General features: G+C 47.1%; 10 protein-coding genes across 14 annotated transcripts; 5 read left to right on the forward strand and 5 right to left on the reverse strand.

Moving 5' to 3' along the window:
* The first annotated feature begins 802 nt into the window (after positions 1-802).
* Positions 803-2414, forward strand: LOC6506554 (endothelial differentiation-related factor 1 homolog). The gene is given in 4 exon segments (XM_001957623.4): positions 803-960; positions 1084-1211; positions 1416-1576; positions 1639-2414. Coding segments are annotated over 3 exon segments (588 nt in total). The 5' UTR covers positions 803-960; position 1084; the 3' UTR covers positions 1939-2414.
* LOC6493391 (nuclear RNA export factor 2) lies at positions 1948-6309 on the reverse strand. Of its 4 annotated transcripts, none has more exons than XM_032454240.2 (7): positions 6050-6309; positions 5700-5993; positions 5186-5641; positions 4906-5043; positions 3459-4835; positions 3089-3402; positions 1948-3010 (listed from the first exon to the last, which is right to left on the reverse strand). In XM_032454240.2, the coding sequence occupies exons 2-6, from the start codon at positions 5931-5933 to the stop codon at positions 3097-3099; spliced, it is 2511 nt and encodes an 836-aa protein (XP_032310131.1). In that variant the 5' UTR covers positions 5934-5993; positions 6050-6309; the 3' UTR covers positions 1948-3010; positions 3089-3096. The 4 variants fall into 4 exon arrangements, with proteins under 4 accessions (XP_032310131.1, XP_032310130.1, XP_044570495.1 ...); XM_032454239.2 differs by having other exon boundaries at positions 2993-3029; XM_044714560.1 differs by having other exon boundaries at positions 2993-3402; positions 5700-5975.
* A 180-nt stretch (positions 6310-6489) lies between these two features.
* Positions 6490-7432, reverse strand: LOC6493390 (survival motor neuron protein). The gene has a single exon (XM_001957621.4). The coding sequence runs from the start codon at positions 7327-7329 to the stop codon at positions 6598-6600; it is 732 nt and encodes a 243-aa protein (XP_001957657.1). The 5' UTR covers positions 7330-7432; the 3' UTR covers positions 6490-6597.
* Positions 7433-7453: 21 nt separating this feature from the next.
* On the forward strand, positions 7454-8440 carry LOC6506555 (26S proteasome non-ATPase regulatory subunit 8). Its single transcript, XM_001957620.4, has one exon. It carries the CDS (start codon positions 7583-7585, stop codon positions 8375-8377), a length of 795 nt encoding a protein of 264 aa, XP_001957656.1. The 5' UTR covers positions 7454-7582; the 3' UTR covers positions 8378-8440.
* Positions 8441-8456: 16 nt separating this feature from the next.
* LOC6506556 (cytochrome b-c1 complex subunit 2, mitochondrial) lies at positions 8457-10344 on the forward strand. The gene is made up of 4 exons (XM_001957619.4): positions 8457-8735; positions 8873-9006; positions 9061-9364; positions 9421-10344. The coding sequence occupies exons 1-4, from the start codon at positions 8691-8693 to the stop codon at positions 10255-10257; spliced, it is 1320 nt and encodes a 439-aa protein (XP_001957655.1). The 5' UTR covers positions 8457-8690; the 3' UTR covers positions 10258-10344.
* LOC6493389 (syntaxin-8) lies at positions 10338-11280 on the reverse strand. The gene is made up of 2 exons (XM_001957618.4): positions 10658-11280; positions 10338-10596 (listed from the first exon to the last, which is right to left on the reverse strand). The coding sequence occupies exons 1-2, from the start codon at positions 11184-11186 to the stop codon at positions 10436-10438; spliced, it is 690 nt and encodes a 229-aa protein (XP_001957654.1). The 5' UTR covers positions 11187-11280; the 3' UTR covers positions 10338-10435.
* A 116-nt stretch (positions 11281-11396) lies between these two features.
* Positions 11397-12954, forward strand: LOC6506557 (polycomb group RING finger protein 3). Its single transcript, XM_001957617.4, has 4 exons — positions 11397-11804; positions 11872-12024; positions 12103-12386; positions 12461-12954. Exons 1-4 carry the CDS (start codon positions 11699-11701, stop codon positions 12584-12586), a joined length of 669 nt encoding a protein of 222 aa, XP_001957653.1. The 5' UTR covers positions 11397-11698; the 3' UTR covers positions 12587-12954.
* On the reverse strand, positions 12855-14030 carry LOC6493388 (female-specific protein transformer). Its single transcript, XM_001957616.4, has 3 exons — positions 13875-14030; positions 13245-13612; positions 12855-13129 (listed from the first exon to the last, which is right to left on the reverse strand). Exons 1-3 carry the CDS (start codon positions 13909-13911, stop codon positions 12965-12967), a joined length of 570 nt encoding a protein of 189 aa, XP_001957652.2. The 5' UTR covers positions 13912-14030; the 3' UTR covers positions 12855-12964.
* Positions 14031-14138: 108 nt separating this feature from the next.
* Positions 14139-17960, reverse strand: LOC6493387. The gene is made up of 3 exons (XM_001957615.4): positions 17743-17960; positions 16928-17681; positions 14139-16868 (listed from the first exon to the last, which is right to left on the reverse strand). The coding sequence occupies exons 1-3, from the start codon at positions 17825-17827 to the stop codon at positions 14240-14242; spliced, it is 3468 nt and encodes a 1155-aa protein (XP_001957651.1). The 5' UTR covers positions 17828-17960; the 3' UTR covers positions 14139-14239.
* Positions 17961-18041: 81 nt separating this feature from the next.
* LOC6506558 (importin-4) lies at positions 18042-23004 on the forward strand. 2 transcript variants are annotated; one of them, XM_014909325.3, is made up of 9 exons: positions 18042-18420; positions 18823-18995; positions 19064-19779; positions 19837-20243; positions 20650-20759; positions 20818-21946; positions 22012-22223; positions 22278-22700; positions 22820-23004. In XM_014909325.3, exons 1-9 carry the CDS (start codon positions 18355-18357, stop codon positions 22836-22838), a joined length of 3255 nt encoding a protein of 1084 aa, XP_014764811.1. In that variant the 5' UTR covers positions 18042-18354; the 3' UTR covers positions 22839-23004. The 2 variants fall into 2 exon arrangements, with proteins under 2 accessions (XP_014764811.1, XP_001957650.1); XM_001957614.4 differs by having other exon boundaries at positions 22278-23004.
* The last annotated feature ends 14 nt before the right edge of the window (positions 23005-23018 follow it).

A 23018-nucleotide genomic window follows, 5' to 3' on the forward strand; every position in this document is an offset into this window, starting at 1 on the left:
AGCGGGTAGGTGAGAAGGATCGACTTGAGATTCTGTGTCAACTTCAGGTGAGTATAGCTTATTTATAGAGCAAATAGCCCTTTCAATTTTCCAGATACAACTGGGTTAGTCCAACTTTTCTGAAACTTACATAAAGTGTTAACGGTTTTCCTGACAACCAGTAGAGTCAGGTAACCTCTTACGGATATATTTACGATAAAATAGTCAAGTAAATTTTTGTGATCCTCGAAAAAAAACATTATAAAATCCATCAATCAATTAATTGGTCAAGTGGACTCGCGTCCGATTTATAGAAATACGAGTAAGCCTTTTGATAAGGGATATAATAGATGTCATCATAGTCCAACTCTCCGACGACAGACGTTCAAGTTTACTACCCACAGTCCCTGAGAACCACTAATCTCATTTGCCAGATAAGAATGAAGCTTATAAGCAATTAGAGATCCTTAGTATAGATTTCGCTGAAAAAACATTCATCATATATTATTGCACTGCAGATAACTGACGTAAAATCAAGAAATATCTGACCACTCTCAAGAATCTCGATTAAAATGACACTTTCAAGTGGAATTCATACTTATAAGAACCTGCGCTTTTGTAACCACGATGACGCTTTTCAATGGGGTTGACGTCATGTTTATACAGTAATATCAGTAATAACTACTTTCCTTCGAAATAATCAAAAATTATTATATTTTCAATTTTAAACCAGCGCGGGCATGGTAACGTCCCATACGCCCCCATTTGGGGAGGAAATAAAGACCCGTAGCGTTGCCGGACTTTTAAATTCGTGTAATTTATGTGCCATTTTTTAAAATTCTGGCATCACTATTGACCCCATATTGCCACCCGGGCCGAGGGTCAAATCTGGCAGCGCTGACAACTGATTTGGAGATAGTTCTGGAATTTTTTAGTTTTTAATTAATAATAAAAGCAAGTTAACTTAGAGAAGCAATCAAAGTAAGTTATATCAACACAATCAATCGACACGAGACCTAGATTCAAGCGATTCATTGAATTTGTTTGATTTTCTGCTCCATTTTCTGCGTCTTCTGCTGCCCACCCCCATTGCGAAATTTTAAGAATGTCGGACTGGGATCAGGCTCCACTTGTTCTGCGTAAAAAGGCGCCCAAATCTTCCACGTTGAAGACAGAGTCGGCGGTAAACCAGGCCCGACGTCAAGGAGTCGCCGTGGACACCCAACAGAAATGTGAGCCCACCCCCAACCCGCAGCTGCCTCCCTTTCCCACGCCACAGACCGCACTGTCTCTAACCTAGAAGCACCTCCTGCTGCATTGCGTGGCATTTGTTTGCTATTTGTGACGCAGATAGTGCGATTTGTGATTTCGCCAGATGCAGCAATATGGTGATTAAATATCAAGTGGATTTCCCTACTAATACTTTTCGTTTGCAGATGGTGCTGGCACCAACAAGCAGCATGTGACCACCAAGAATACTGCCAAGCTGGACCGCGAGACTGAGGAGCTACGCCACGACAAAATTCCCTTGGATGTGGGAAAGCTCATCCAGCAGGGACGTCAAACAAAGGGTCTCAGCCAGAAGGACTTGGCCACAGTATGTTGACACCCATGGCCCACTCGCTGCTCCCCAACTAATATTCCAAAAATCTGTTACAGAAAATCTGCGAGAAGCAGCAGGTGGTTACCGATTATGAAGCCGGACGCGGAATTCCCAACAATCTGATTCTTGGAAAGATGGAGCGCGTTCTGGGTATTAAGCTACGAGGAAAGGAGCGCGGCCAACCAATAGCGCCTCCCGGTAAGAAGTGAGATGACGCTGCTGCGTCTGCCAGCAGCAGTGCTCCACTCATGAACACCTCAGCCACAGTACGCAGCACCAGACAGCAGGGACACAAGGAACACCACCAACACCAAGAGTCTGGAGGCTGGAGCACCGTGAGCGGCAGACGCAAATAAAGCATTATCGGGAGGCTGGCGAACCAAACTAAATCGGATCGACCTAACCCAATGAATGAACTGGCGACTGGAAACAGCAGCAACCACTGTCGTCACACAAACAAAACAAAAAAAAAAACAAAAAAAGGAAAGGAAAACAGAAAAGTAACCGAAGATCCAATCACCATCATGAGCGCCAATTTCGTAATTGTTTGTTCCAAGTCAAGAAGTCAGCGAAAATTAAGGCGCCTGCCACTTGTCAATCTAAATATAAATATTAAATTAACCATTGTAATTACCCGTAAATACACACATAAACACACACAAAAAGAAATGCACCAACATGCCGCGGATACAACAACGGACAGACTTAACTGATATTAATGCGCTCATAACTTGGAAGAAAAAAAATTAGATTCGTTCATTTTTTGGCATTTTAGTTTGTTTTAAAAAATTATGTTATGAAATTAAAAACAAAGACATGAATTGCATGAAAACGCTCGAATTTTTTCAATATCCCAATCATTACAAAGTCATACGTAAATATGCATGATCCATTAACACTCGCTAAATGCATTAATCCCACATATATATGTGAATTTTTAGAGCTTAGTCGGACTTTTCCTCTTTTTGTAATTTATCGTGTAAGGGTCTAGAACTGTGCGTTTAATAATACATTATACATATAATACAACATACATATGCTAAATGTATTTAGGAACATTTTCTAGTCTACCAGAAATATTTAAATATCTAAGCGATGGCATTTTATCAATGTTTATTTTCCACTGCCCGATTCCCCTTCTTAATTTTAGTGTTTTCTTCGCAGCTAAAGACTAAAAAAAAGCCACAAAGATATATGAATTAACTTTAAAATGGTAAATATGTGTACTTTCGAAAAGTGCGAGGGATGAACTTCTCTCCACGCACTATTTAATCGTAATTATCAAATAAATGTTTTCGGCCATCTAAGAAATATTTTAAAATGATGGAAAATCGCTGGAAATTATTACATCCTATGATCCTATGAAGGTGTTTCCTAATATTCGTCCATAATTATTATTTTTGTAGGCACTATGTTTCCTGTTTTGGTCTAAAAACATATATTATTTCTTTAAAACTTAAAAATATAGGAATGTTCGTTAATTATTTTGTTAATTTATAGACTAACCCTTATGTCTAGGAAAAGGCTATATCTGGAATCTCGTTAGCTTCATTCTTTTTCAGGAACAACTTAAGGGCTTCCTCGAAGTCCCACTCGGCTGCCTCCACAATCGATGTACACCAGGTGGAAATGAGGCCAGTTACCTCCTGAAATAGAAGTAATTTATGGTCCTTTACATCCAGCTCACTCTTGTGGTCCAAAATCTTATCGTGCGTTAAATGGGAGACTTTAAAGGCGTTCCTGACCATGGTCTTGGAGGGATTCATTATATTGAATCGCTCATTGGTAATCTTTAGACGTCGAGCACTTTTACCAAGTCCCTTGTTGAAAGAAAATAAGATATTTTTAAATTCTTACAAACAATTTTGAAGCTTACCAGTCCATCATCTTCGAGCTTGACCACAAACTGTCTGCTAAATGCCAAGAACAGATCATCGCCTCTGAAACTACCGGCAGCCTCGTCCCGCAACAACCCAGTCACATAGATAATCGCCGACTTACCATCGTAATGCATTACGTCCGTCTGCAGGGAATGGAAGTCGTGTGTAACTTTGGGCAGCTTCAACAGGAGCTCCACAATCTCCATGCCGCCCACGAATACAAAGTTGGTCGCCTTCGAGTTATCCAATTGGTGGAGGTTCCTGGCATTGGAATTGTACTGAGACAAACGACGAAGGAGCTGTCCAGTTGCTCCAGTACGCTGATTTTGCACAATCCGGTAACTGCAGGTCATGGTGAAAATGGAGTCATCCGAGTAATACTTAAGGAGGGATTCGCGCGCCTTCTCAAACTCCCGCAGATAGTTGCTGAGGAAGACATCACCCACTAACTCATAAGCGCCGATATAACAGAGAAAGTTTTTCTGCGGGGTCTGGCCGGGATTGGCCTGAAGCTCAACACCATCTAGAGTCGTTAATTGGGGAAATATTTCCTTCACTGCCCTGACGTACTCGCTGGCCATTGCATAGTTGCGGCAGAGAGGATTTCCGTGAAGCAAAAGTGACTTCAGGGGCAGGACTTCAAGAGGCTGGATCAGTGATAGGTCGTGCAGCCAGTTGTGCCTCAGGTCGAGAGCCCGTAAGTTGCCCATTCGGGTCAAGAAGTTGACTTGATATACCTGAATAATCTTGTTGTTGCACAGTCGAATCTCCGAACAGTTCTCCATGAACTGCTTGGAGGCAACCAAGAGTACACTGGTCAGGACCTTTGGGGAGCTCATATGCACCACTACGTTCTCCAGATTTTTGTTAGCCTGGAACTGGGAGAGGTCAAGCAGACGGTTTTGAGCGGGATAACTCTCTTTCACAGCTTTCACGATGCACTTGTGTGGCTCCAAGTGGTGGTCCTTGAAAACGCTCACATTCATGCGCAAGTAGAAGTTAAGTAGGCGCTCCCCAAGATCCAACATCGGTGGCACCACTATTTTCATCCCCCGGATGTTAGTCAGATGGACAATCTGGTCAAAGCAATTCCGAACGAGGAAGACGTGCTCACGTCGGATGTACTTATAGTAGCAAGGATAAAACTCGCTTAGATTAGCGTCCACGCTAATGAAAACAAAGTCAAAGAGTGCATCCTTTTGGTACTCATGGAAGGGGTCTGAAACGCACAAGGCGTGCCAGTCCTTGCTGTCCTTAAACTCCATCAACTTCCATATGTTGCTCCCGTCAATGCGTGTACCGTCAGCTTCCAGATCAATGTCGTTATCCAGCGGGCAATAGTCCCTGTGCAGTTTGTCAAAGGCAACCCCGTTCTAAGTGAGTTTTTAAGAAGATTTTCAAAATTTTTCATAAAACCTTTTAAATTTTGAAATGAAAACTCACCACCAAAGTAAAGTTCTTTTCGAGCGCCTTGATGTTTTCTGGGAATTTTGAATTTTTTTCGATGGGGTTTTTGGTCAATAAGAGTTCCTTAGCCTGAAAATGAGCCATTTCATTGCAGAAACGTTCCGCGGATGCAATCTGGAAGAAAAAATTGAAATATTAGACCTAAATTAGGAGCAACAATGCCTATGAGGAAAGTATAATTTAACAATAAACCCTATTAGACCCTAAAAATCTAATAGGATTTAGAATACTTTCTGCAATTGTGTAAAACCCTCACCCTGTTTTCGCTCAAATCGAGCAATTCAATCGAAGGATTATTCGCAAACAGACTTAGTGGCTTGAGGCACCTGATCCGGTTTTTGGAAAGAATATACCCGCGCACACGATAGCTATCCGGGTCGTTGCGTATCACCTGGCACACGGTCGTAAAAATGGATGGATTGGCCAGGCTGACAACGATGTTCCTGAATTCGGGATGGCTGCCGAATGACTCCAGATTGAGAAGTCCACCCACGCCGTCACGTTTCACCAGCCGCTTGATCAGCTCCGACAGCTTCTCGGCAATGATGTACGTGGGTGTTATTTGATTTGTTATGTACCGGGCCACTCCCATCTGTACGCCGATCCCGATGGAAATGCCATGGCCCAGGTTAATGGTCAACTTCTGGAGAAAGAGCCTGTCAAGGGCCTTCTTGCAGTCCCTGGCCAGGAATGTGTCCACGCGGCCACCGAGCTGAATGAAATTGAACTCGTAAGTATTTGTATTACAAGTGAGTGCCTTTTGATGTCACCTGATAGTAGACGGGGAAGAAATTGGCGCCATCGACGACCTCATAGATAGCCTCCAGCAATATCTGGCGTCGATCCTCCATGAATTCCAAACCGCCATCATGATACAAGGTAAACTCGACCCAGTTCAAGCCCGGAACTCGATCCCCGTAGCTGGAACATTTCCGAAAAACGCGTCCATCTGGATATTCCAAGCAAATGGGTACAGATCCGTCAGCAAAGTCGAGGACACGCATCGCACTTAAGTTGAGTTTTCCCAAAAATGGCAATGTAATAACCTAAAAAATTTAGGCACACTGAAAAAAATGAGTACTCTAAAATGCCTGTCATGTCCAAAAAAACTGCACCTTACCGAATGAGGTGTTTCTTAGAGTGTAGAATTAAAATTGCTATTATAAACAGATTTAATTGTTTATCAAAACGATATGTATACAAAAATGCCGGAAAAGCTGAACTTGCAAAAACTGTTCTTCGATTTAAGACTAGCGCTCCTGAGTTTACGGCGATGTACACGATGCTGCCAGATTTTGTCACGTTTTAAGAAAATAAAATGAAGATTGCTCTTCTGATACAAACATTACAACCTCTGTCTTTCGATGCCAAACAGCAACTGAAATGGGAATGCGTCTCAAAGAGTCCTCAAGTACCCGTTAAATCTCAAGTACCCGGGTAACCCGATCCCCTAAGGTTTATGCCTCAAAGTCGTAAATTTCTTTAGGACACATGTTCCTATTGCACACATAATATTTGAAAATATACATAAATCCTTATGTAGTGTACTCCGTACTTATGTACTCCGCATAAACCAAAACTAACAATTTATTCTTATAACAATTTATATATATATTTCTTGACTTATTTCTATTAGTCTAAACAAGTGATTTGAGTGAAAGTTTTAGACTACTTCTTTGGAGTCTTTTTCTTGGCACCAGCATTGGCTTCCTTCTTGCCCTGGTAAAGACCCGTGTAGTAACCAGACATATACCAGGCAGTGAGCATGGCTACAAAGTCCTGCTCGGCACCCTCTGCCGGAGAGGCGAACATTGGTGGCACTAGTGGCATAGGTGGCATGACAGGGCCTCCTGCCAAGCCGCTTCCTCCAGAGCTGGAGGCCCTGCCTCCGCCAGATTTCTTTCCAGAAGCCTTCTTCGGTTGACTGGTGGACGAAGAGGCTGCCTTGGAACGGCTGACCACCGGCTGCTGTTCTTCACCTGCCTCCTCTTTGGCGCTGAGGAACTGCTCGCGACGCACGGTTTTGCCCCATGAGGGAAGCAAGTCAGATAGAAGAACCTCCTGCTCGTTCTCGTAGCCCAGGAAACGGATGACGCAGGTTCCGTTCTTGTCGTTCACAGAGACCACAGCTCCCTCGTAGTCCAATCCGTCCACGGTATAAGTGGCACGAGCGTAGTCCCCAACCTTGAAGACCAATGGCTCAGACTCAAGTTGGACAGGTTCGTTCGCGTCGTCGGCGGCATCATCAGCGGCGGCAGTCTTCTCCTCCTCATGCTTATTGGTCGAATCGGCCAAACGGCGGGCTAAAGCCTCACGGAGGAGTCCCACGGACTCATCGTAGGTCTTTACCAGCAAGGAGTCATCCCAAACAGCATTATTTGGGTTTGCCTGGTCGGTCATCTTTTGATTTTTTCAACGTAGGAAAGGAGCAGAAACGTCAAGCTTGCTGATTGTTGTAAAAGTGAAGTAAATTTGGGCCGAAATTGTAATAGCGCTTTTTAATACTACGAAAGATGATGTGGTGTTTTTCAACACTAGTTGCCATCTCAAGATTCGATAACAGAAACACATAAACTACCATCTCTAGCGCGTTGGAAAAAGCGAAACTCATTCTCTGAATTACAAGGCTTAATTCTAAAATTAATAAACAAAGATGGCCAATGTAGAGACGCTGTACAAGGAGCTGATCTCCGAGTGGTCTAAGCGGCCACCAAACACCGTCAGATGTGGACAGCTGCTGGATCAGCTCAAAGTGGCTCTGGTGAAAATTGCCTTCTTGCCAACGGATGGAGCGGATGCGGCAAGCCACAAGAAGCAGTTAATCCTAGCCAGGAGCGTTCTGGAGGTGGCTGTGGAGCACAGCGTGCTAAGCAAGGACCTGCTTGCTTTCGAAAGGTATATGGCGCAGCTAAAGTGCTACTACTACGACTATGCAAAGATCATTGGAGAGTCAGAGAGCAAGTACAAGCTTCTGGGTCTGAATCTCCTGTATCTGCTCTCTGGCAACCGCGTCTCAGACTTCCACACTGAGCTGGAGCTCCTTTCGGTGGATGTGATTCAGCACAATCAGTTCATCCGGCCTATCCTGGCCCTGGAGCAGTACATCATGGAGGGCCGCTACAACAAGATCTTCCAAGCCAAGTCCACGGTCCCCGCCGAGGTCTACAACTACTTCATGGACCTGCTTGTAGAGACGGTTCGCGACGAGATTGGAGCCTGTATCGAGAAGTCCTATGAAAAGATATCCGCCAAGGACGCCGCAAAGAGGCTCAGCCTGCGTGTTCCCGACGAGATCAAGGCCTTTGGCGAAAAGCGGCAGTGGAAGCTGGAGGCCAGCGGTGACTATAGCTTCACCGACCGTAGTATCAAACCCAAGGAGCTCCTGCCGTCCGAGGAGCTGGCCGAGCAGGTGCTCAGCTATGCCCGCGATCTAGAAATGATAGTCTAACTGACAGTTTGTAATGTTTCATATATCCTAAAGCGTAAAGTAATAAAGTACACATTAATCAAAGTAGTTGTATTTATTAAAATTCTAACATTACTTCAGAGGGTTTTGATTTTTTATTTTTGTTTAAGAAATCCTGTGACTCAAAATCACTAATCAATCGGTGTGACCATTCGCCAAGTCAAGAACAGATATTTGCATCACCAAGCGACGGCCACACCAGCGCAACGACAGCGGAGTAAAAATTTTCGCTCTGCGAATATTTATAAAAAATTGCTTTGAAAGCAAATAGCTGAAATTAGAAAGAATACACGACATGGCCTGCAACGCTAGCAAGACGTCGCTCCTGCGCTCCATTGCCGTAAGTTGCTTCCTAACCAAAAAAAAAAGTTACGGCAGCGAATCTGCCGTAGTGGAGACTCGTGTTACGTAAATCGTACCAAGTTCCTATCTAAATAACCAACCAAATAATATTAATACAACCTTGTTTTCCGACAGAAACGAGGCTACTCCACCTGCCCGCGTCCTGCTGGCGACGTGTCCGGAATTAATGTCAAGGTACTGGAGAACAAGCTGGTGGTTGCCTCCGCCGAAGCTACTGTTCCGGTTACGCGTGTCTCCCTGGTGCTGGGGTAAGTTTATGAAATATTTCTAAATAAGTAATGAGACAATTAACCCTTTACTAGAGCTGGCTCCCGTAACGAGGCCTACGACACCCAGGGTGCTTCGCATCTGCTTCGTTTGGCCGGCGGTCTGAGCACCCAGAATTCGTCCGCCTTCGCCATCGCCCGTAACATTCAGCAGGTAGGCGGCACCCTGTCCACTTGGGGCGATCGTGAGGTTGTTGGCTACACCGTGACCACCACTGCCGACAATGCCGAAACTGGACTGCGTTATCTTCAGGATCTGCTGCAGCCTGCTTTCAAGCCCTGGGAACTGACTGACAATGCCAAGACCCTTCTGAACCAGTTGGAAGCCGTCTCCAAAGAGGTATTTCCAAATGCGTTATTAGTTAATATCTCGTGTAAAATTAAATCCATTTGTAGCAACGCGCAGTTGAGCTGGTGCACAAAGCCGCCTTCCGCAAGGGCTTGGGCAATTCGATCTACGCTCCTCGTTTCCAGCTCGGTAAGCTGTCATCGGAGAGCCTGCTGCACTATGTGTGCGAGACCTTCGCCGCTGGCCGTGCCGCTGTTGTAGGCGTTGGCATTGACATCAACACCCTCTCTGGATTCGCTCAGACTCTGCAGTTCCCCACCGGCAGTGATAAGCCCTCGTCGCCCAACTGGTATGGCGGAGATGCGCGCAAAGATACTGCCGGTCACCAAACTGTCGTGGCCGTTGCTGGACAGGGCGGTGCCGTTTCCAACCACAAGGAAGCTTTGGCATTTGCCATTTTGGAGCAGGCTGTGGGTGCTGGAGCAGCGACCAAGCGCGGTAACTCAGCTGGATTGTTCGGTGATGCCGTCGCATGCGCCGGTGGATCTGCTGCTGTTAAGGCTATTAACGCCAGCTACTCTGATGCTGGCCTGTTTGGCTTTGTTGTGTCCTCCGACTCGAAGGACGTCGGAAAGGCTGTGGAGTTCCTGGTGCGTGCCCTGAAATCTGGTGCTGTGTCTGACAAGGATGTCGCCCGCGGTAAGGCCCTGTTGAAGGCCCGCGTTATCTCGCAGTACTCTTCCGACAGCGGACTGATCAAGGAGGTCGGCCGCCAGGCAGCGCTCACCCGCAACGTGCTGGAAGCCGACGCCCTGTTGGCAGCCATCGACGGTATCTCGCAGTCAGAGGTCCAGGCGGCCGCCAAGAAGGTGGGCAGCTCCAAGCTGGCTGTTGGCGCCATCGGCAATCTGGCTAATGTGCCCTACGCCTCCGACTTGGCTTAAGTAGTTAATCACCCGTAAAGCTGTTAACCGTAATGTAACGAAAAAAAATAAACCTGTTGAAAGGATTTGAAAGATTCGAGTAACGTAGATAGTATAAAATCCTATTTTAATATATGTATAAATACTCGTACGATGGGAGCTTTGAATCAACAATAGACGAACATAACAATTGGAAAGACTACACAAAGATGACCACAATAATGGCCACGAACAAAGCTATTATGACCAACCAGTAACCCCAGGTGCTGTCCCGTCGGTTCACTTGACCAATGCTCTGAGTTTCTCGCTGCACTCCGTTTTCCACGCGATCCATGGCATCTGCCAGGTTGTCCAAGATATCTAAAAGTGATTAAAAACATGTCAATAAAAATGTGAATAGATGTTTCTTTCTTAGACCTACTGTTCTGGTCCTCCACCTCGTTGCCTAGCTGAGTGGCCAAGACTCGCTGTCTGGAGAGGGTAGCAGAAAGGGCATCAAGTCCGCGGTTCTGGTTCTCCAGCATCTCGGCCTGCCTTAGTTTCAAGGTATCTACGTCCATGGGAGCATTACCCGAACCCTGATCCTGCCAGACTGAGGGGGAGGAAACCCCTGGAGACGCAGCCAGAACATTGGACCGTGAGCTGTTGACGAACTTTTCGTTGATTTCCCGCAGCTGGAATGTAAGACGATCAAAATCGATGCGTCGCTGTTGGAGTTCCTCCTCCGGGCTGGTTTCCCAGGTAACAGCGTTGTCCAGGACCACTTTCAAGTGGTTCACATCCTTTCCTAGCTGCTCTAGTCCGGATTTTACGCTGGCCGTCAACTGAAGATACTTAGCATCTTTGGGATTGAGCTGCTGGCGCTGGTTCAGGTGCACCAGCAGCTGGTGGCGTAGCCGTTCGCACCCCTCGTACTCGATATCCCAGGAGTCATGGTCCACCAGCGCCATTTGCCAGGATTTTGTATGAGTAATTAATGAAAATTACGCCTCAAAGAAAACAACTAGCAAAAACAAAAGCAAATGAGCAACAGCTGATTAAGAAGAGAATGAGATTGGGCCACACTTAACACTCGATACGGCAACTTTCCCGCGCTGATTACTGCTTGCGGTCAGGCAACGCCTCACAGTGCTAGAAAACACGAGGAACAATTTCCGATAACTGCTACTTTGCGTGATTAACTATCGCCCATCCCTAACTCACACGTACACATAATTTAGTCGTGATTTCTTTTATTTGTTTCGAATTACTGCTAAAAACCAAACAAATTGCAACCTAAACCTACTGGCCACCATGCCGAGTGCCTCTTATAACGTGCGCGAGCGTTCGAATTAAACGGTAGCAAGCGGTGCCGCCGTTTTAACCATTTTCCGCCGCGGAGTGGGGGATCGAAAAATCAAGCTCTGCAGCGGTGTAGGAGTATATATAAAACTGAAGAGATCGGCCGGTTTGGTTAATCAGCATGGAGCGGCGCGTGAAGCTGAAGACGATCAACCCGCACATCACGTGCAAGATCTGCGGGGGCTACTTCATCGATGCCACCACGGTTACGGAGTGTCTGCATACATGTGAGTGTTTCCTGGCTGGACCACCTGCAGTTCGCCCAATAACAGTGTCATCTATTGTGCATTTCAGTTTGCAAAAGCTGCCTAGTGAAGCATCTAGAGGAAAAGAAAACATGCCCCACCTGCGACAACATCATTCACCAGTCCCACCCGCTGCAATACATCAGCTTCGATCGCACCATGCAGGACATTGTGTACAAACTGGTGCCGAAACTGCAAGAAGGTAAGGTTATTCCATTGTGTTTTTGCCTTTATGTAAAAATCCTGTTTTTTTTTTTTTTGTGATCAACCCTTTTATTAGACGAGTCGCGAAGAGAGCGAGACTTCTACAAGAGCAGGAACATGCCATGTCCGAAGGATATAACGCAGAATCACGAGGACGACAACGAAAAGGTGATGGAGGCGCATGCCGAGTCCGACTTCCATCGCCTCGACGAGCAGGTGAACGTGTGCCTCGAATGCATCAGCAACAATTTCAAGAGCCTGCAGCGACGCTTCATCCGCTGCAGTTCGCAGGCGACGATAACGCATCTCAAAAAGCTGGTGGCCAAGAAGATCTTAAATGGGATCGAAAAGTATCGAGAGGTATATCCTTTCTTTTGCCCTCCATTTTAAATAATTAAATTTGATTTTAATTTTTGAAATGTATTCTTCCTTAGATCGACATTTTGTGCAACGAGGAGCTGCTGGGAAAGGATCACACGCTGAAGTTCGTCTATGTGACGCGCTGGCGCTTTAGAGATCCACCGCTTCGGCTACAGTTTCGTCCCCGGGTTGAGCTTTAACGGATGGGACACTGTTTTTAGTATAATGCCACACAAATGATCTATTTTTATAATTTATTGACAAAGCGTAATATCGTAATTAGGAGAGAGTCGCTAGTGTTAGGTCCCCAAAACCCAAACCCAAACCCAAACCAATCCATGTGTGTATGTGTAAATGTGCATGTATAAAGTCTTAATTATATGGTTATTCCTCTTAGGCTAAGTAAACATCCTCTCCGCCTCGTGTGACATTATTTTGCTCATGATTAAATCAAATTTCTCCGTTTGCAATATATTATGTTCACCCCTTTTTTGTTTCAAATATATGTGTATTTATTATTTTAATGTATAAATCACACGAATGTAAATAAATTTGTAATTACGTCGAATTAAGAATGTCTAATGTGGTGGCCGCCAGGCGTTTCTGTAGCTAAATCTCGGGGTCCTACTAAACGGCGGACGATGGCGGTACATTAGGTGTGCTGATGGGAAGTGCGATGGACGTGGAAGTCGCTGGTATCCGTACCTTGGTGGCGGCACCATGCCATACGGTCCATACATGCCCTGTAAATCAAACAAAATAAAATTGTTAGAAAAAAATGAAAAATATGCTTTCTTTTAGCGGAGACAAGTCCTTGCTAATGTTGGCTAATTGGCCGAAGGATGCAAATATACTAACGTATCCGTATCCATTGAATTCATGTGCTGGAACTTGCACATAGTAATTTATAATCTTTGGCGGCGGAGTGTCCTTGCGCATACTGCGACGATTGGGACTTCGACTGCGGTAATGATTCCTGCTGTCGCTGCTACTTCTCCGACGATGCCACCGCCTCCTTTCGGATGAGCGTGATCTGGAACGAGTGCGACTGCGGCGATTGGTGCGGGAGTTCTTTACCCGATCTCGCTCGCGTCCTGCGTCTGCGAAGTAGGGAACCTTTTTCTCATCCTCCCGCTGCCGCTCCCGATCCCGCTCTCGTTTCCGTTCTCTGCTATTGTCCCTTTCGTAGGAATCTCTTTTGCGACGTGACCTGGACCCATGGGAATCTAAACAGAAAATTACGATTTAATATTTGATTTTTAATTGGAATATTCCTGGATCGGGGGAGTCACATTTTCGAGCACGTCCTTGCTGCTTTGTCGTCGAAGCGTCAGGATTTCTTTAACATCCATTTTCACACTTTTCACTTCTTGGCACTAGAAAAAAAACAACAAAAAGAGAAAAAAAAACATTGTATGCACTGGGGTATGCACTTGTATGCAATTGCAGGACCGATATCGGATCCAAATCACTACTATATATACGGACCTTTGTGGCCACGACTGCTGTCGGCATCCATTTTCATGGGGATTCTTTGTAGCGGCTAAGAATATATTCCAAATTCCTAATTTTATTTATTTAAACCTTCGAATTCTGTACAGACAGTGTCTAGGGAGCTAACATGGTATCGATAATTAGTATGTAGTGTTGAAAAACGTCCAAAGGGTCAAAAAAAATCAGGGATTTGATAAACATTACGTTACTCTTCAAATCAAGTTATTTAAAAATGTAAATTTTCATCTAGAATTTAAATTTCTTGCAAATGACACAATAGATTTTTATTAAAGAACACGATTTTAATTAATGAACAAGCATATAAGTAGATAACCGCAACGAGCAGGCACAAACATATTTTAAAACTTAAAGCTAAGGGGCACAGTAATACGTTCATTTTCCATGGAGACGGTGATAAGCGGCTCCTTCGAGAGAAAGTCCCTCCTAGGCGGGCGCAGCAACCGCACCTCAATATCCGCCTGCCCTCCATCAGGAGCCACGTAGCATTCGCTGGGGTTCACCCGCACCAAGTCCGGTACGCTGCAGTTGACCTCAATCAGCTGCCGGGAGCTAAAGCTGTTTATCACTGACAAAGTGCCCACGGAGAAGTTGCTGGCGTTTAATTCCAGCGATGCAGGCTGAACGGACCAATTGCGATCCACGGGTAGACCTGTAATGGTTGTGGTATCCGCCTCCAGAAGTTCATCTACTGGCTCCAACAGGTTACTCTGGGTAGGGGTGGGTGAGTTTGCAGCACAAATGGTCCGGAACAGGACAGTTTCCTCCGCCTCCGGAAGAAACAGCAGAGAGCTCTCGTCGGACTCGTCAAAGTCCCTGTTTAGGGTTAGCGCCACGTCAATAATTCGCACCATGGTCACCAAGTCCAAAATGAAATCGGGTGGCTCGTTGAGTAAGCCAATGTTTCGCACATGTTGCTCCTCCGGAAACGAGCCCCACATATTTTCTAGCATTGGAGAGGTATATTTCTCCCTTTCTCGGCTGCTCATCCGCTGGACCAGACTTCGCATGCGTTGCCTGTTGGGCTCGTCGCCGCAGAAGATTCGCATGTTGGCTAGGGTCAGCACCTGGGCAGTCTTCTTTAGAATGTTCTTCATGTCCTCGCGATTCGGCCGGAAGAGGATCTGTACGTTGGCCTCGCAGTTCGGTGGGAGGATCATCCGGCTGGGCTTCACCTCGAACGCCTCGCTCAGCCGCAATTTCATCAGCACCGTGGAGTCGACTGAGATGCACACGAATGCGGTGAGTGGGCCCTTGTTGTGAAACCGTAGACTGGCCGACAGTGGTCCGGCTGATAAATCACAAACATCACCAATCGTCAAAAAGCTGGCACCCACTGGTCCTTTCAGCAAGCCCTGTATAGCAATGGAGGCGCTTCCTCCGTAACCATATAGAGGGATTTCCAGTCCAGGCTGGCTGCAGTTATGGGCTCCGGCAGGAGCATAAAACGACAATGCTCCGATGGCTGCTCCGCAAACAGTGGGACAGAAGTTAACCACCACCGAGCGACACTCCATCGCCTGTAGAGTTATGGTGCTACTGTCGCTGCCAACGAGCTGAAAGCCGGGTCCTTGGATCCCCAGCCGGATGACGAGTCGCTTATCTGCCGTGTTCTTCACCTTCATGGATTTGCGGACATCCGTCCGGAGCTTGGTGCTGCCCCAGCACAGGCTGGTATTTGTTACCTTCAAGGGAAGGAGTTTTCCGTCCCGATGACTGAACTCGCTGGAGTTCGAGCACCGAGAGATGCTACGCGGCGCTGTTACCGAGGAGATAGAAGCTCCTCCAGGTCCGCGGGTCCTTACGGAACCACTAATAGAGCTCGCCTCACTGCCCGCCGGCGAGGAGTTGGCCTTTCGGGCAACTCCGTTCATCAATATCCGGCGCTCAGAGCTGGTTGTGCTGTCCAGCAGCGGTGAAGAGAGGCAGCTGCGTGGCGAGGACATCGGCGACAGATTCTTGCTCAAACTCGGGGAGATGCCAAAGTCTCGCTCAGTAGACGAGGCCACTGCAGCATCGCAGCCATCCAGGCGAGTGCTACTTAAGGAGGTTGGATTGCGTGGCAATAGTCCCACCGATGTTGAGATGGAAACTCTCTTGTGGTTAACAGGCGTTTTGTCTTCGTCCTCGTTTTCATTTTCATCCTCCGTTCCGGTTAGTGGACGCACCCCATCGCTGCTGGCAGGAGATGCTCTTCTTGGGGAGACCTTTGTTCGACGCACGCGCCTTTGGGGATCTTTCACTGGCGTTGAAGGCCACTCATCGACGTCCGCCTCAGCTTCGGCGTCTACCGGTTCCGTGTCCGCCCGGCTGATTGTAATCTGGGGATGGTCCGCCAAGGGGCTAAGCGGCTTGCGCGATATGCTTTGCTGGAGATGCCGAAAGTCGGTTGAGTTCAGCAAAGAATCCGTAAAACTCATAGTGTCTGAAAGCTTTTTGGAACTGCATAGGGTGCGGTCGGCTCGGCTACGGTCTTGGTTCTCCTTGTTCTCCAGGTTTTCTTTATTTTCTTCATCCTCCTGGAAGTTATTGCCACGGCCATGCTCCCATAGGTGGTTCACAACCTCCACAGTTGAGGTATCCGAATTAAGATCCAGATCCCTCAGAGCCTTGTCGATGGCCGACAGACTAAGGATCTCGGAACTCGATGTAGGACGCTTAGGCTCTTTTTGGGCATTGTTGGACTTCAAGACAGCCTGGATCCGGTCCTGCTGCATTTTCCGCATAAGATTCTGGCCCAGATGAGAGCTACCAGCGGTCTCCTGGGGCTTTGTGTAAGTTCTGTTTTCTGGCTGAGGGGTCTTCGCACCTGTGGAACTAAGGGTCTGATTGCTATCCGGCTCCATTAGGGGCTGGACAGAACGAACTCTGTCCGGACTGGTGTTGTTGTTCACGATATTAAAGAGGTTTTCCGACCGCGTCTGGAAGTAGTTTCCCAGTGAAAAGTCAGGATCTCCAGCTAAAACAGAGCTGCAAGAAAATGAACATTTTCATTAGAAGAAGAAATGGGATTACAACAAGTGACTTACTTAGACACCGAAGTCTCTATGTCAGAGGCGGGTGGTGGCGCTGCCATCTTCTGGATCGCTTGGTTGCTCATGGTGGCCGTGGGCATGGCTGTGAACTCCTGGGCCCACGAGATCTCACCCTGGACCAGCTTTGACTGCATCAGCTCGGCTGGCGCGAAGCTCTCGTCCAGCGCTTGGCCCGCCACCGAAGCAGAGCCAAAGGAAAACCCTCCTCCGCCATTCAGACTGAGGTCACTTAAATCTGCCGTTCGCGGTAGGCTTCGCGAACAATTAAAGGAATCTGTGAGGTTGGTTGAGTTAATCCTGGAGAGATGATAGCTCGCGTCTAACTGGCTGGTGTTCTGCAGCTTCTTCTCCAACAGGCGGGCCTTTTCAACAAAAGAACTCTTCAAGATGTCGGCGACGGAAACCGAAGGCTTTGTCTTCTCCCGGCGACCACATAGAGTGGATCTGCCAGTGATTTCGGCAGGCTCAAAGGAGACGTTGCTGCCTTTTGGGGCGGGGGTTACCAAGGCAAAGGATCCACTGCTGTTGAGGTCAATGGTCTCGTCGGTGACCAGCTCGGAGATGTTCGTACTGGAGCGGACACTGGCAGCAGCTGGCCGTGATTGGCTGAGACGGGAGGGTCGTGGCTTCTCCAACGCCTCCATGGCTCGCAGCCTCTCCGCCTTGAGACGCTCCTGAACTCCGGATGCATCCCTGCCGGCTGTGCTCCGCCGGCCGCTCTTACTGAAGCTGGAGAGATCGCCAAAGACTGCGGAAGAGGCATTCCAGAGTGAGTTGACAGTTGAAAGGTAGTGATCTAGCATCCTTACCCTTAAGATTATCCATGTTCAGGATGCCCAACGAGTTCTGGTCCATATAGCTGCCGTTTCCATTGCTTTGCCTGGTCTTATCCATTCCGGGGCTTTCCTTTTTACGGTTATTGTGAGTCTAGCTGTAGGGCGGACGGAGGATCAAATGAAAACAAGAAAAACGCGCGTCGTTTGGTTCAAAAATGGACGATCGATATCGATAGACCAGAATTTGAATGTTGGGACGAAAAAAAAATACCAAACTCAGAGCCCACTGAACTAATCTGTCAAATTGTTTTTTACTGTCGCCTGGCCTAAATTTTTCATTGTTGCAGAAAGACCGGAACAAAATGGTCAACTAAATTATTTACTCATTTTTATTAACACGAATCCCAAAACGGAACACAAAAAACTCAAATCAGAATTTTTATACTGAGAAGTGACAAAAAAGAAAAAAAATACATAAAATACTGTATAAAACGTGCCGTTTCGCGCCTTTCCATCCCTAGTCGGTATTCGCGAATTCTCCGGCTTCTCGTTTTTATTCATTTTGAATCCTGCCAGTTTTGCGTACAATTGGCCTCACCGCGGATTATATTCTATTGCTGGACATTAGTGAAAATCTGATTGAAAATGGAAGCTGCTCTTGTGGAAATCATTTGCGGACTCCTTTGCTCCGACAATGAGAAAATACGACAGGTAAGAACAGTGCCCCGATGGCGGGAAGGCCAAAGGCTTGTCGGAGGTTATCCTTCCGCCTCTATCCGACACTGCCACGAGGAAGGCTTCCTTGTTTTAGCTTTAGCTTTAGCCTCCACAATACAATATAAGCGCTACCTCGTGGTAGCCAATTTAAATTTGTTGCTATTCTACACACAAACATACCACATCGCTGTCAATACAAGCATAGTCCAGTTGGCATGTGCACACTTATATTCGTGGGTGTTTCCAAGGCACAGTGGGTTGCGTTGGTTATTTTGCGTGAAGAAATTTCTGTGCCATTTCACTTATGTTTCTAAGGCACAGTGGGCCTGGTTAAATACATTTTTGTGTCATCACTATTTTTAGCAACTTAATGTAACAGTACTTTTTTTTTTGTAGTCCACTGCCGCCTTGGCGAAGGCCTACGAGAATCCCGAGGCATTACTGGGCTTCTGTAAGATCATAGTGTCGCCCATGGAGACCCAGATCCGTCAGTTCGCCGCCGTACTCCTCAACAAGCGACTGGGCAAGCTGCGACACTGGCAGGTCCTCAACGCTGAACAGCAGAACACGTAAGTAGTACACTATATTTTATTAATTTTTAAATATTTTTAAGATTATGAATGTTTGTGGCTTTCAGAATTAAGCAGATCGTGCTCCAAGCTCTCGTCACAGAGAAGGAAAAGGGTGTGAAGAATGCCATCGCCCAGTTAATTGGCAGTCTAGTGCGCCACGAGTCCGATAAGCAGGACTCTTGGCTGTCAGAGCTCCTGAAGTTCATCTTCGATCGTTGCGTCATGCCCGATCCCAAGGAGAGCGAGCTGGGCTCCTCGATATTCGCCACTCTCACAGACTCTGCCCCCGATCAGTTCGTGGCCCACATGGACACCATTTGCATGATCTTTGCCAGCGTTTTGGTGTCAGCGGAGAACAACGGTGACATGACCACACCTACTGTTTGCAATATGCTGGCGGGCATGAACTACCTGATGCCTTTCGTGGCGGGGCATACGACTGCGGAGAACACTGTGTCCAAAGTGCTGCCGCAGATCCTTAAGTCTCTGCATGCCTTTGCTTACAAGGGCGTTGTTCAGGAGTTCCTTACCGTGTTCGATGTCCTGGACTGCATTGCCGAGTACACACCCAAGCTGCTCAACAATGTCAAGCCCGTACTGGACTTCTGCCTGGAGGTGGCCAACAACACGCAGCTGGAGGATGCCATTCGTGTTCAGGTCATCGCCTTCATTGGGCGCATCGTGCGACTCAAGAAGAGAACTATTTCCAAACAGAAGCTACTCGAGCCTGTCCTGGTCGTCATTTTCAATGTCATGTGCTGTTCTCCCACTGGCGATGACGGTGGGTAATCCAAATTCCAAATAATCCACTAAAAATCTAATGCTATTTTCCAAACAGACGATGATTACTTCGCGAACGACGGTGGAAGCAATCCCGTTACTGCCTCCTCACAGACCCTAGATATTCTGGCTTTGCACATGTCGCCGGAGAAGCTGATTCCGCCGCTGCTGCAGATCCTTGAAGAAGCCCTGCAGAATCCGGATCCGGTTCGTCGCCGTGCAGCCTTCCTCGCCATGGCTGTCATCGCCGAGGGATGCTCGGAAGCCATCACGCACAAGTATCTGGAACCGATGCTGAACATCATCAAGGGCGGTATCAGCGATCAGGAACCATTGGTGCGCAACGCCGCCTTCTTTGCGTTAGGCCAGTTCTCGGAGCACTTACAACCGGAGATTTCCAAGTATGCTCCTCAGATCCTTCCAGTTCTATACGATTATCTCGGCCAGTTGGTCAATGAATTGAAGGTGAGTCTTATTTTCTTACCGATTCTGCAACCTTCTGCAATCAGGAATCTCTATCTGTGGTCTACATTCTTTTATTTGTGCTGCTCACTTGAAAGGCTGCCCATGACAGCAACGGGAGTGATCTCGTCTTGGTACCCGCCCGAGACACTCTAATGTACTTAGATCACATACAGCTAAAGCGCAAATCGATCCTCGACAAGTATAGGGTGCTTGTTCATAGTCCTTTTTCTTTACTTTTCCGTTTTTCTTCCGCACTCATCCATCGCCCAGGGAGAGCTTCTCTTGTCCGATATCTAGAGCCATCTATAGCCACTGCCATTAGAGCCCTCCACCATACTTTCATTCACCTTGCACTTGGACCCAATCTAATCCCGTCGAAATGCGATTCTAACTCAATTCCTTGCAGATGGGCCATCCCGAGTCGAAGTACACGGATCGCATGTTCTATGCCCTGGAGACCTTTGTGGAGAACTTGGAGGACAAGATTAAGCCAGACCTACCTATACTGATGGAGCGGTAATAAACCCTTAGCTGGAATTGTTTTTAAAATCATTCTAATCACGTTGCTCCATAGACTCTTCGAAGCCTTGGACGCCAAACACGCTCCCAGGGTCCGTGAACTGGCCTTGTCCACCGTATCGGCAGTTGCCACTGCCGCCAAGGAGGACTTTATGCCGTACTTCCCAAAGATGATAAGCGTCCTGCAGCTGTACATGCTGTTGGAAATTACTGACGAGTTGGAGCAGGTTCGCATCCAAGCCATGGATACCCTGGCGGCGATAGCGCGTGTCGTGGGAAAGCAGAACTTCCTGCCACTGGCCAACGACTCTATGGGATTCTGTCTGTCGATTTTGGAAAACGGAGCCGATGATCCAGATTTGCGCAGGGCTGTGTATAACCTGATGGGCGCTCTCTCGATTGTGGCCAATGAGGACATGGCCACTGTTTATCCAAAGATTATGGACCGCATTGTGGAGTCAGTCATATCCAGCGAAGATGTTCTGCCCAGTGTAGGAAGCGCTGAGGACAATGACCCGAACATTGAGATCAATCTGGAGGAGGAATCTGAGGGAGAGGAGGATGAATCGGAACTGGAGGGTTTCCAGGTGGAGAACGATTATCTGATAGAGAAAGAGGAGGCCATCCTGGCGCTCAAGGAGTTCGCTGCCAACAGTGGCACTGCTTTCGCTCCATATCTTCAGTCGGCGTTCGAGAACGTGTACAAGGTTATTGACCATCCCCACGACTCTATTCGCCGTGCTTCCGTGGAGACGATTGCAGAGTTCGTGAAGTCGCTCCATAAGATTGGGGATACAGATGGAGTGTCTCGCGCCAGCCTGATTGTTATACCAAAGTTTGCGCAAATGGTTCGCAGCGACGAAGAGCAGGGCGTGGTCCTTGTAGTGCTCGACGCCCTCGGTGATCTGTTCAAGGAAGTTAAGGGTCCGGCTGTCCCAACCGCCGAAATCGGAGAGCTTATGTGTGGATTAATCAAGGATCTGTTGAACAACAAGATGGCCTGCCAGTTCAGTGAGCCGGGCGGTGCTGGAGGCGGTGACGAAGAGGATGCCGACGACAGCGAGTACGATGACGCGGTCATTGAGAATGCCGCTAACTTGCTCCCTCTTTTGGGCCATGCTCTTGAGCCCAAGGACTTCTCACTATTCTTTGGCAGGCTTTACCCGTTCTACATCCAAAAAATGGTATGAATATTGATCTTAAATACTAACTGGAATATAAAATAATTAAAATCTCTTTACACGTTTAGTCCAAGAAGCACAGCAACACGGAGATTCGGTCTTTCCTTTTCGGCACCTTGGCCGACTGCTTCCAGAGCCTGGGCATCTGGAGCGTCAGCTACTTCGACACAATGCGCCAATTATTTATGAGTGGCATCACTGACTCCGATCCCAGAACTCGCCAAAATGCATACTATGGTCTAGGAGAGCTTGTCTTGAATTCTGAACAAAAATCTTATGAGTGCGTGATCTGACTGACTATATCTGACTTATACTGATTATAACTATTTTTCAGATCATATCCGGCTATCTTGCAAGCTCTTTCTGATGCCATTGCCAAAGAGAAGGATCCATCAGCTCTGGACAACATTTGCGGGGCTGTGGCCCGTCTCATCATAACCAATTTGGAAGGAGTGCCTCTGACTCACGTTCTGCCAGTGTTCATGTCGAACTTGCCGCTGCGCGAGGATACGGAGGAGAATGACTCGGTGCAGAAGGCGTTCCGCGTACTCTTCATGAAGTCTCGACCTATCATTGAGCCATATCTGGAGCAGATGCTGGCCCTCACCATTCAAATGCTCTACAAGAAGGAACTAACCGATGTCGAGAGAACCGAAAATAGTATAACCTTTGTCAAGGAGGTGGGCAAATGTTATCCGGACAAGTTCAGCAATGTGTCGAATTCAAGCCCAGAAGTTTTTCAATTCGTGCAGTCCTTGTAAGCGGCAACACATACGAAATACGAAATAATTTTATATTCACCGATAGAAGTCGACACCCGAATTCACGTCACACGTCATAGTAAATTAGTTAATCCCAGCATACCTTTGCCCGCAGAATCTGCTTTATTTGGTGAGGCGAATCGCTATTGGATTCAAGTTCCGACGAGGTTCAAAATTCCAGTTATTTCGTTTAAGAACCATTCGAAAATTACAAGGATGTCTGTTATCTTTGAGATTTTGTCATGAGATGATCTGTTGAAATTTAAAGTTGAAGTTTATTTATACAATGCCCGTCATGCAGCGAGAAGTTTTCT

This window comes from Drosophila ananassae, chromosome 2R (genome assembly GCF_017639315.1).
Source record: "Drosophila ananassae strain 14024-0371.13 chromosome 2R, ASM1763931v2, whole genome shotgun sequence".
Taxonomy (NCBI): Eukaryota; Metazoa; Arthropoda; class Insecta; order Diptera; family Drosophilidae; genus Drosophila; species Drosophila ananassae.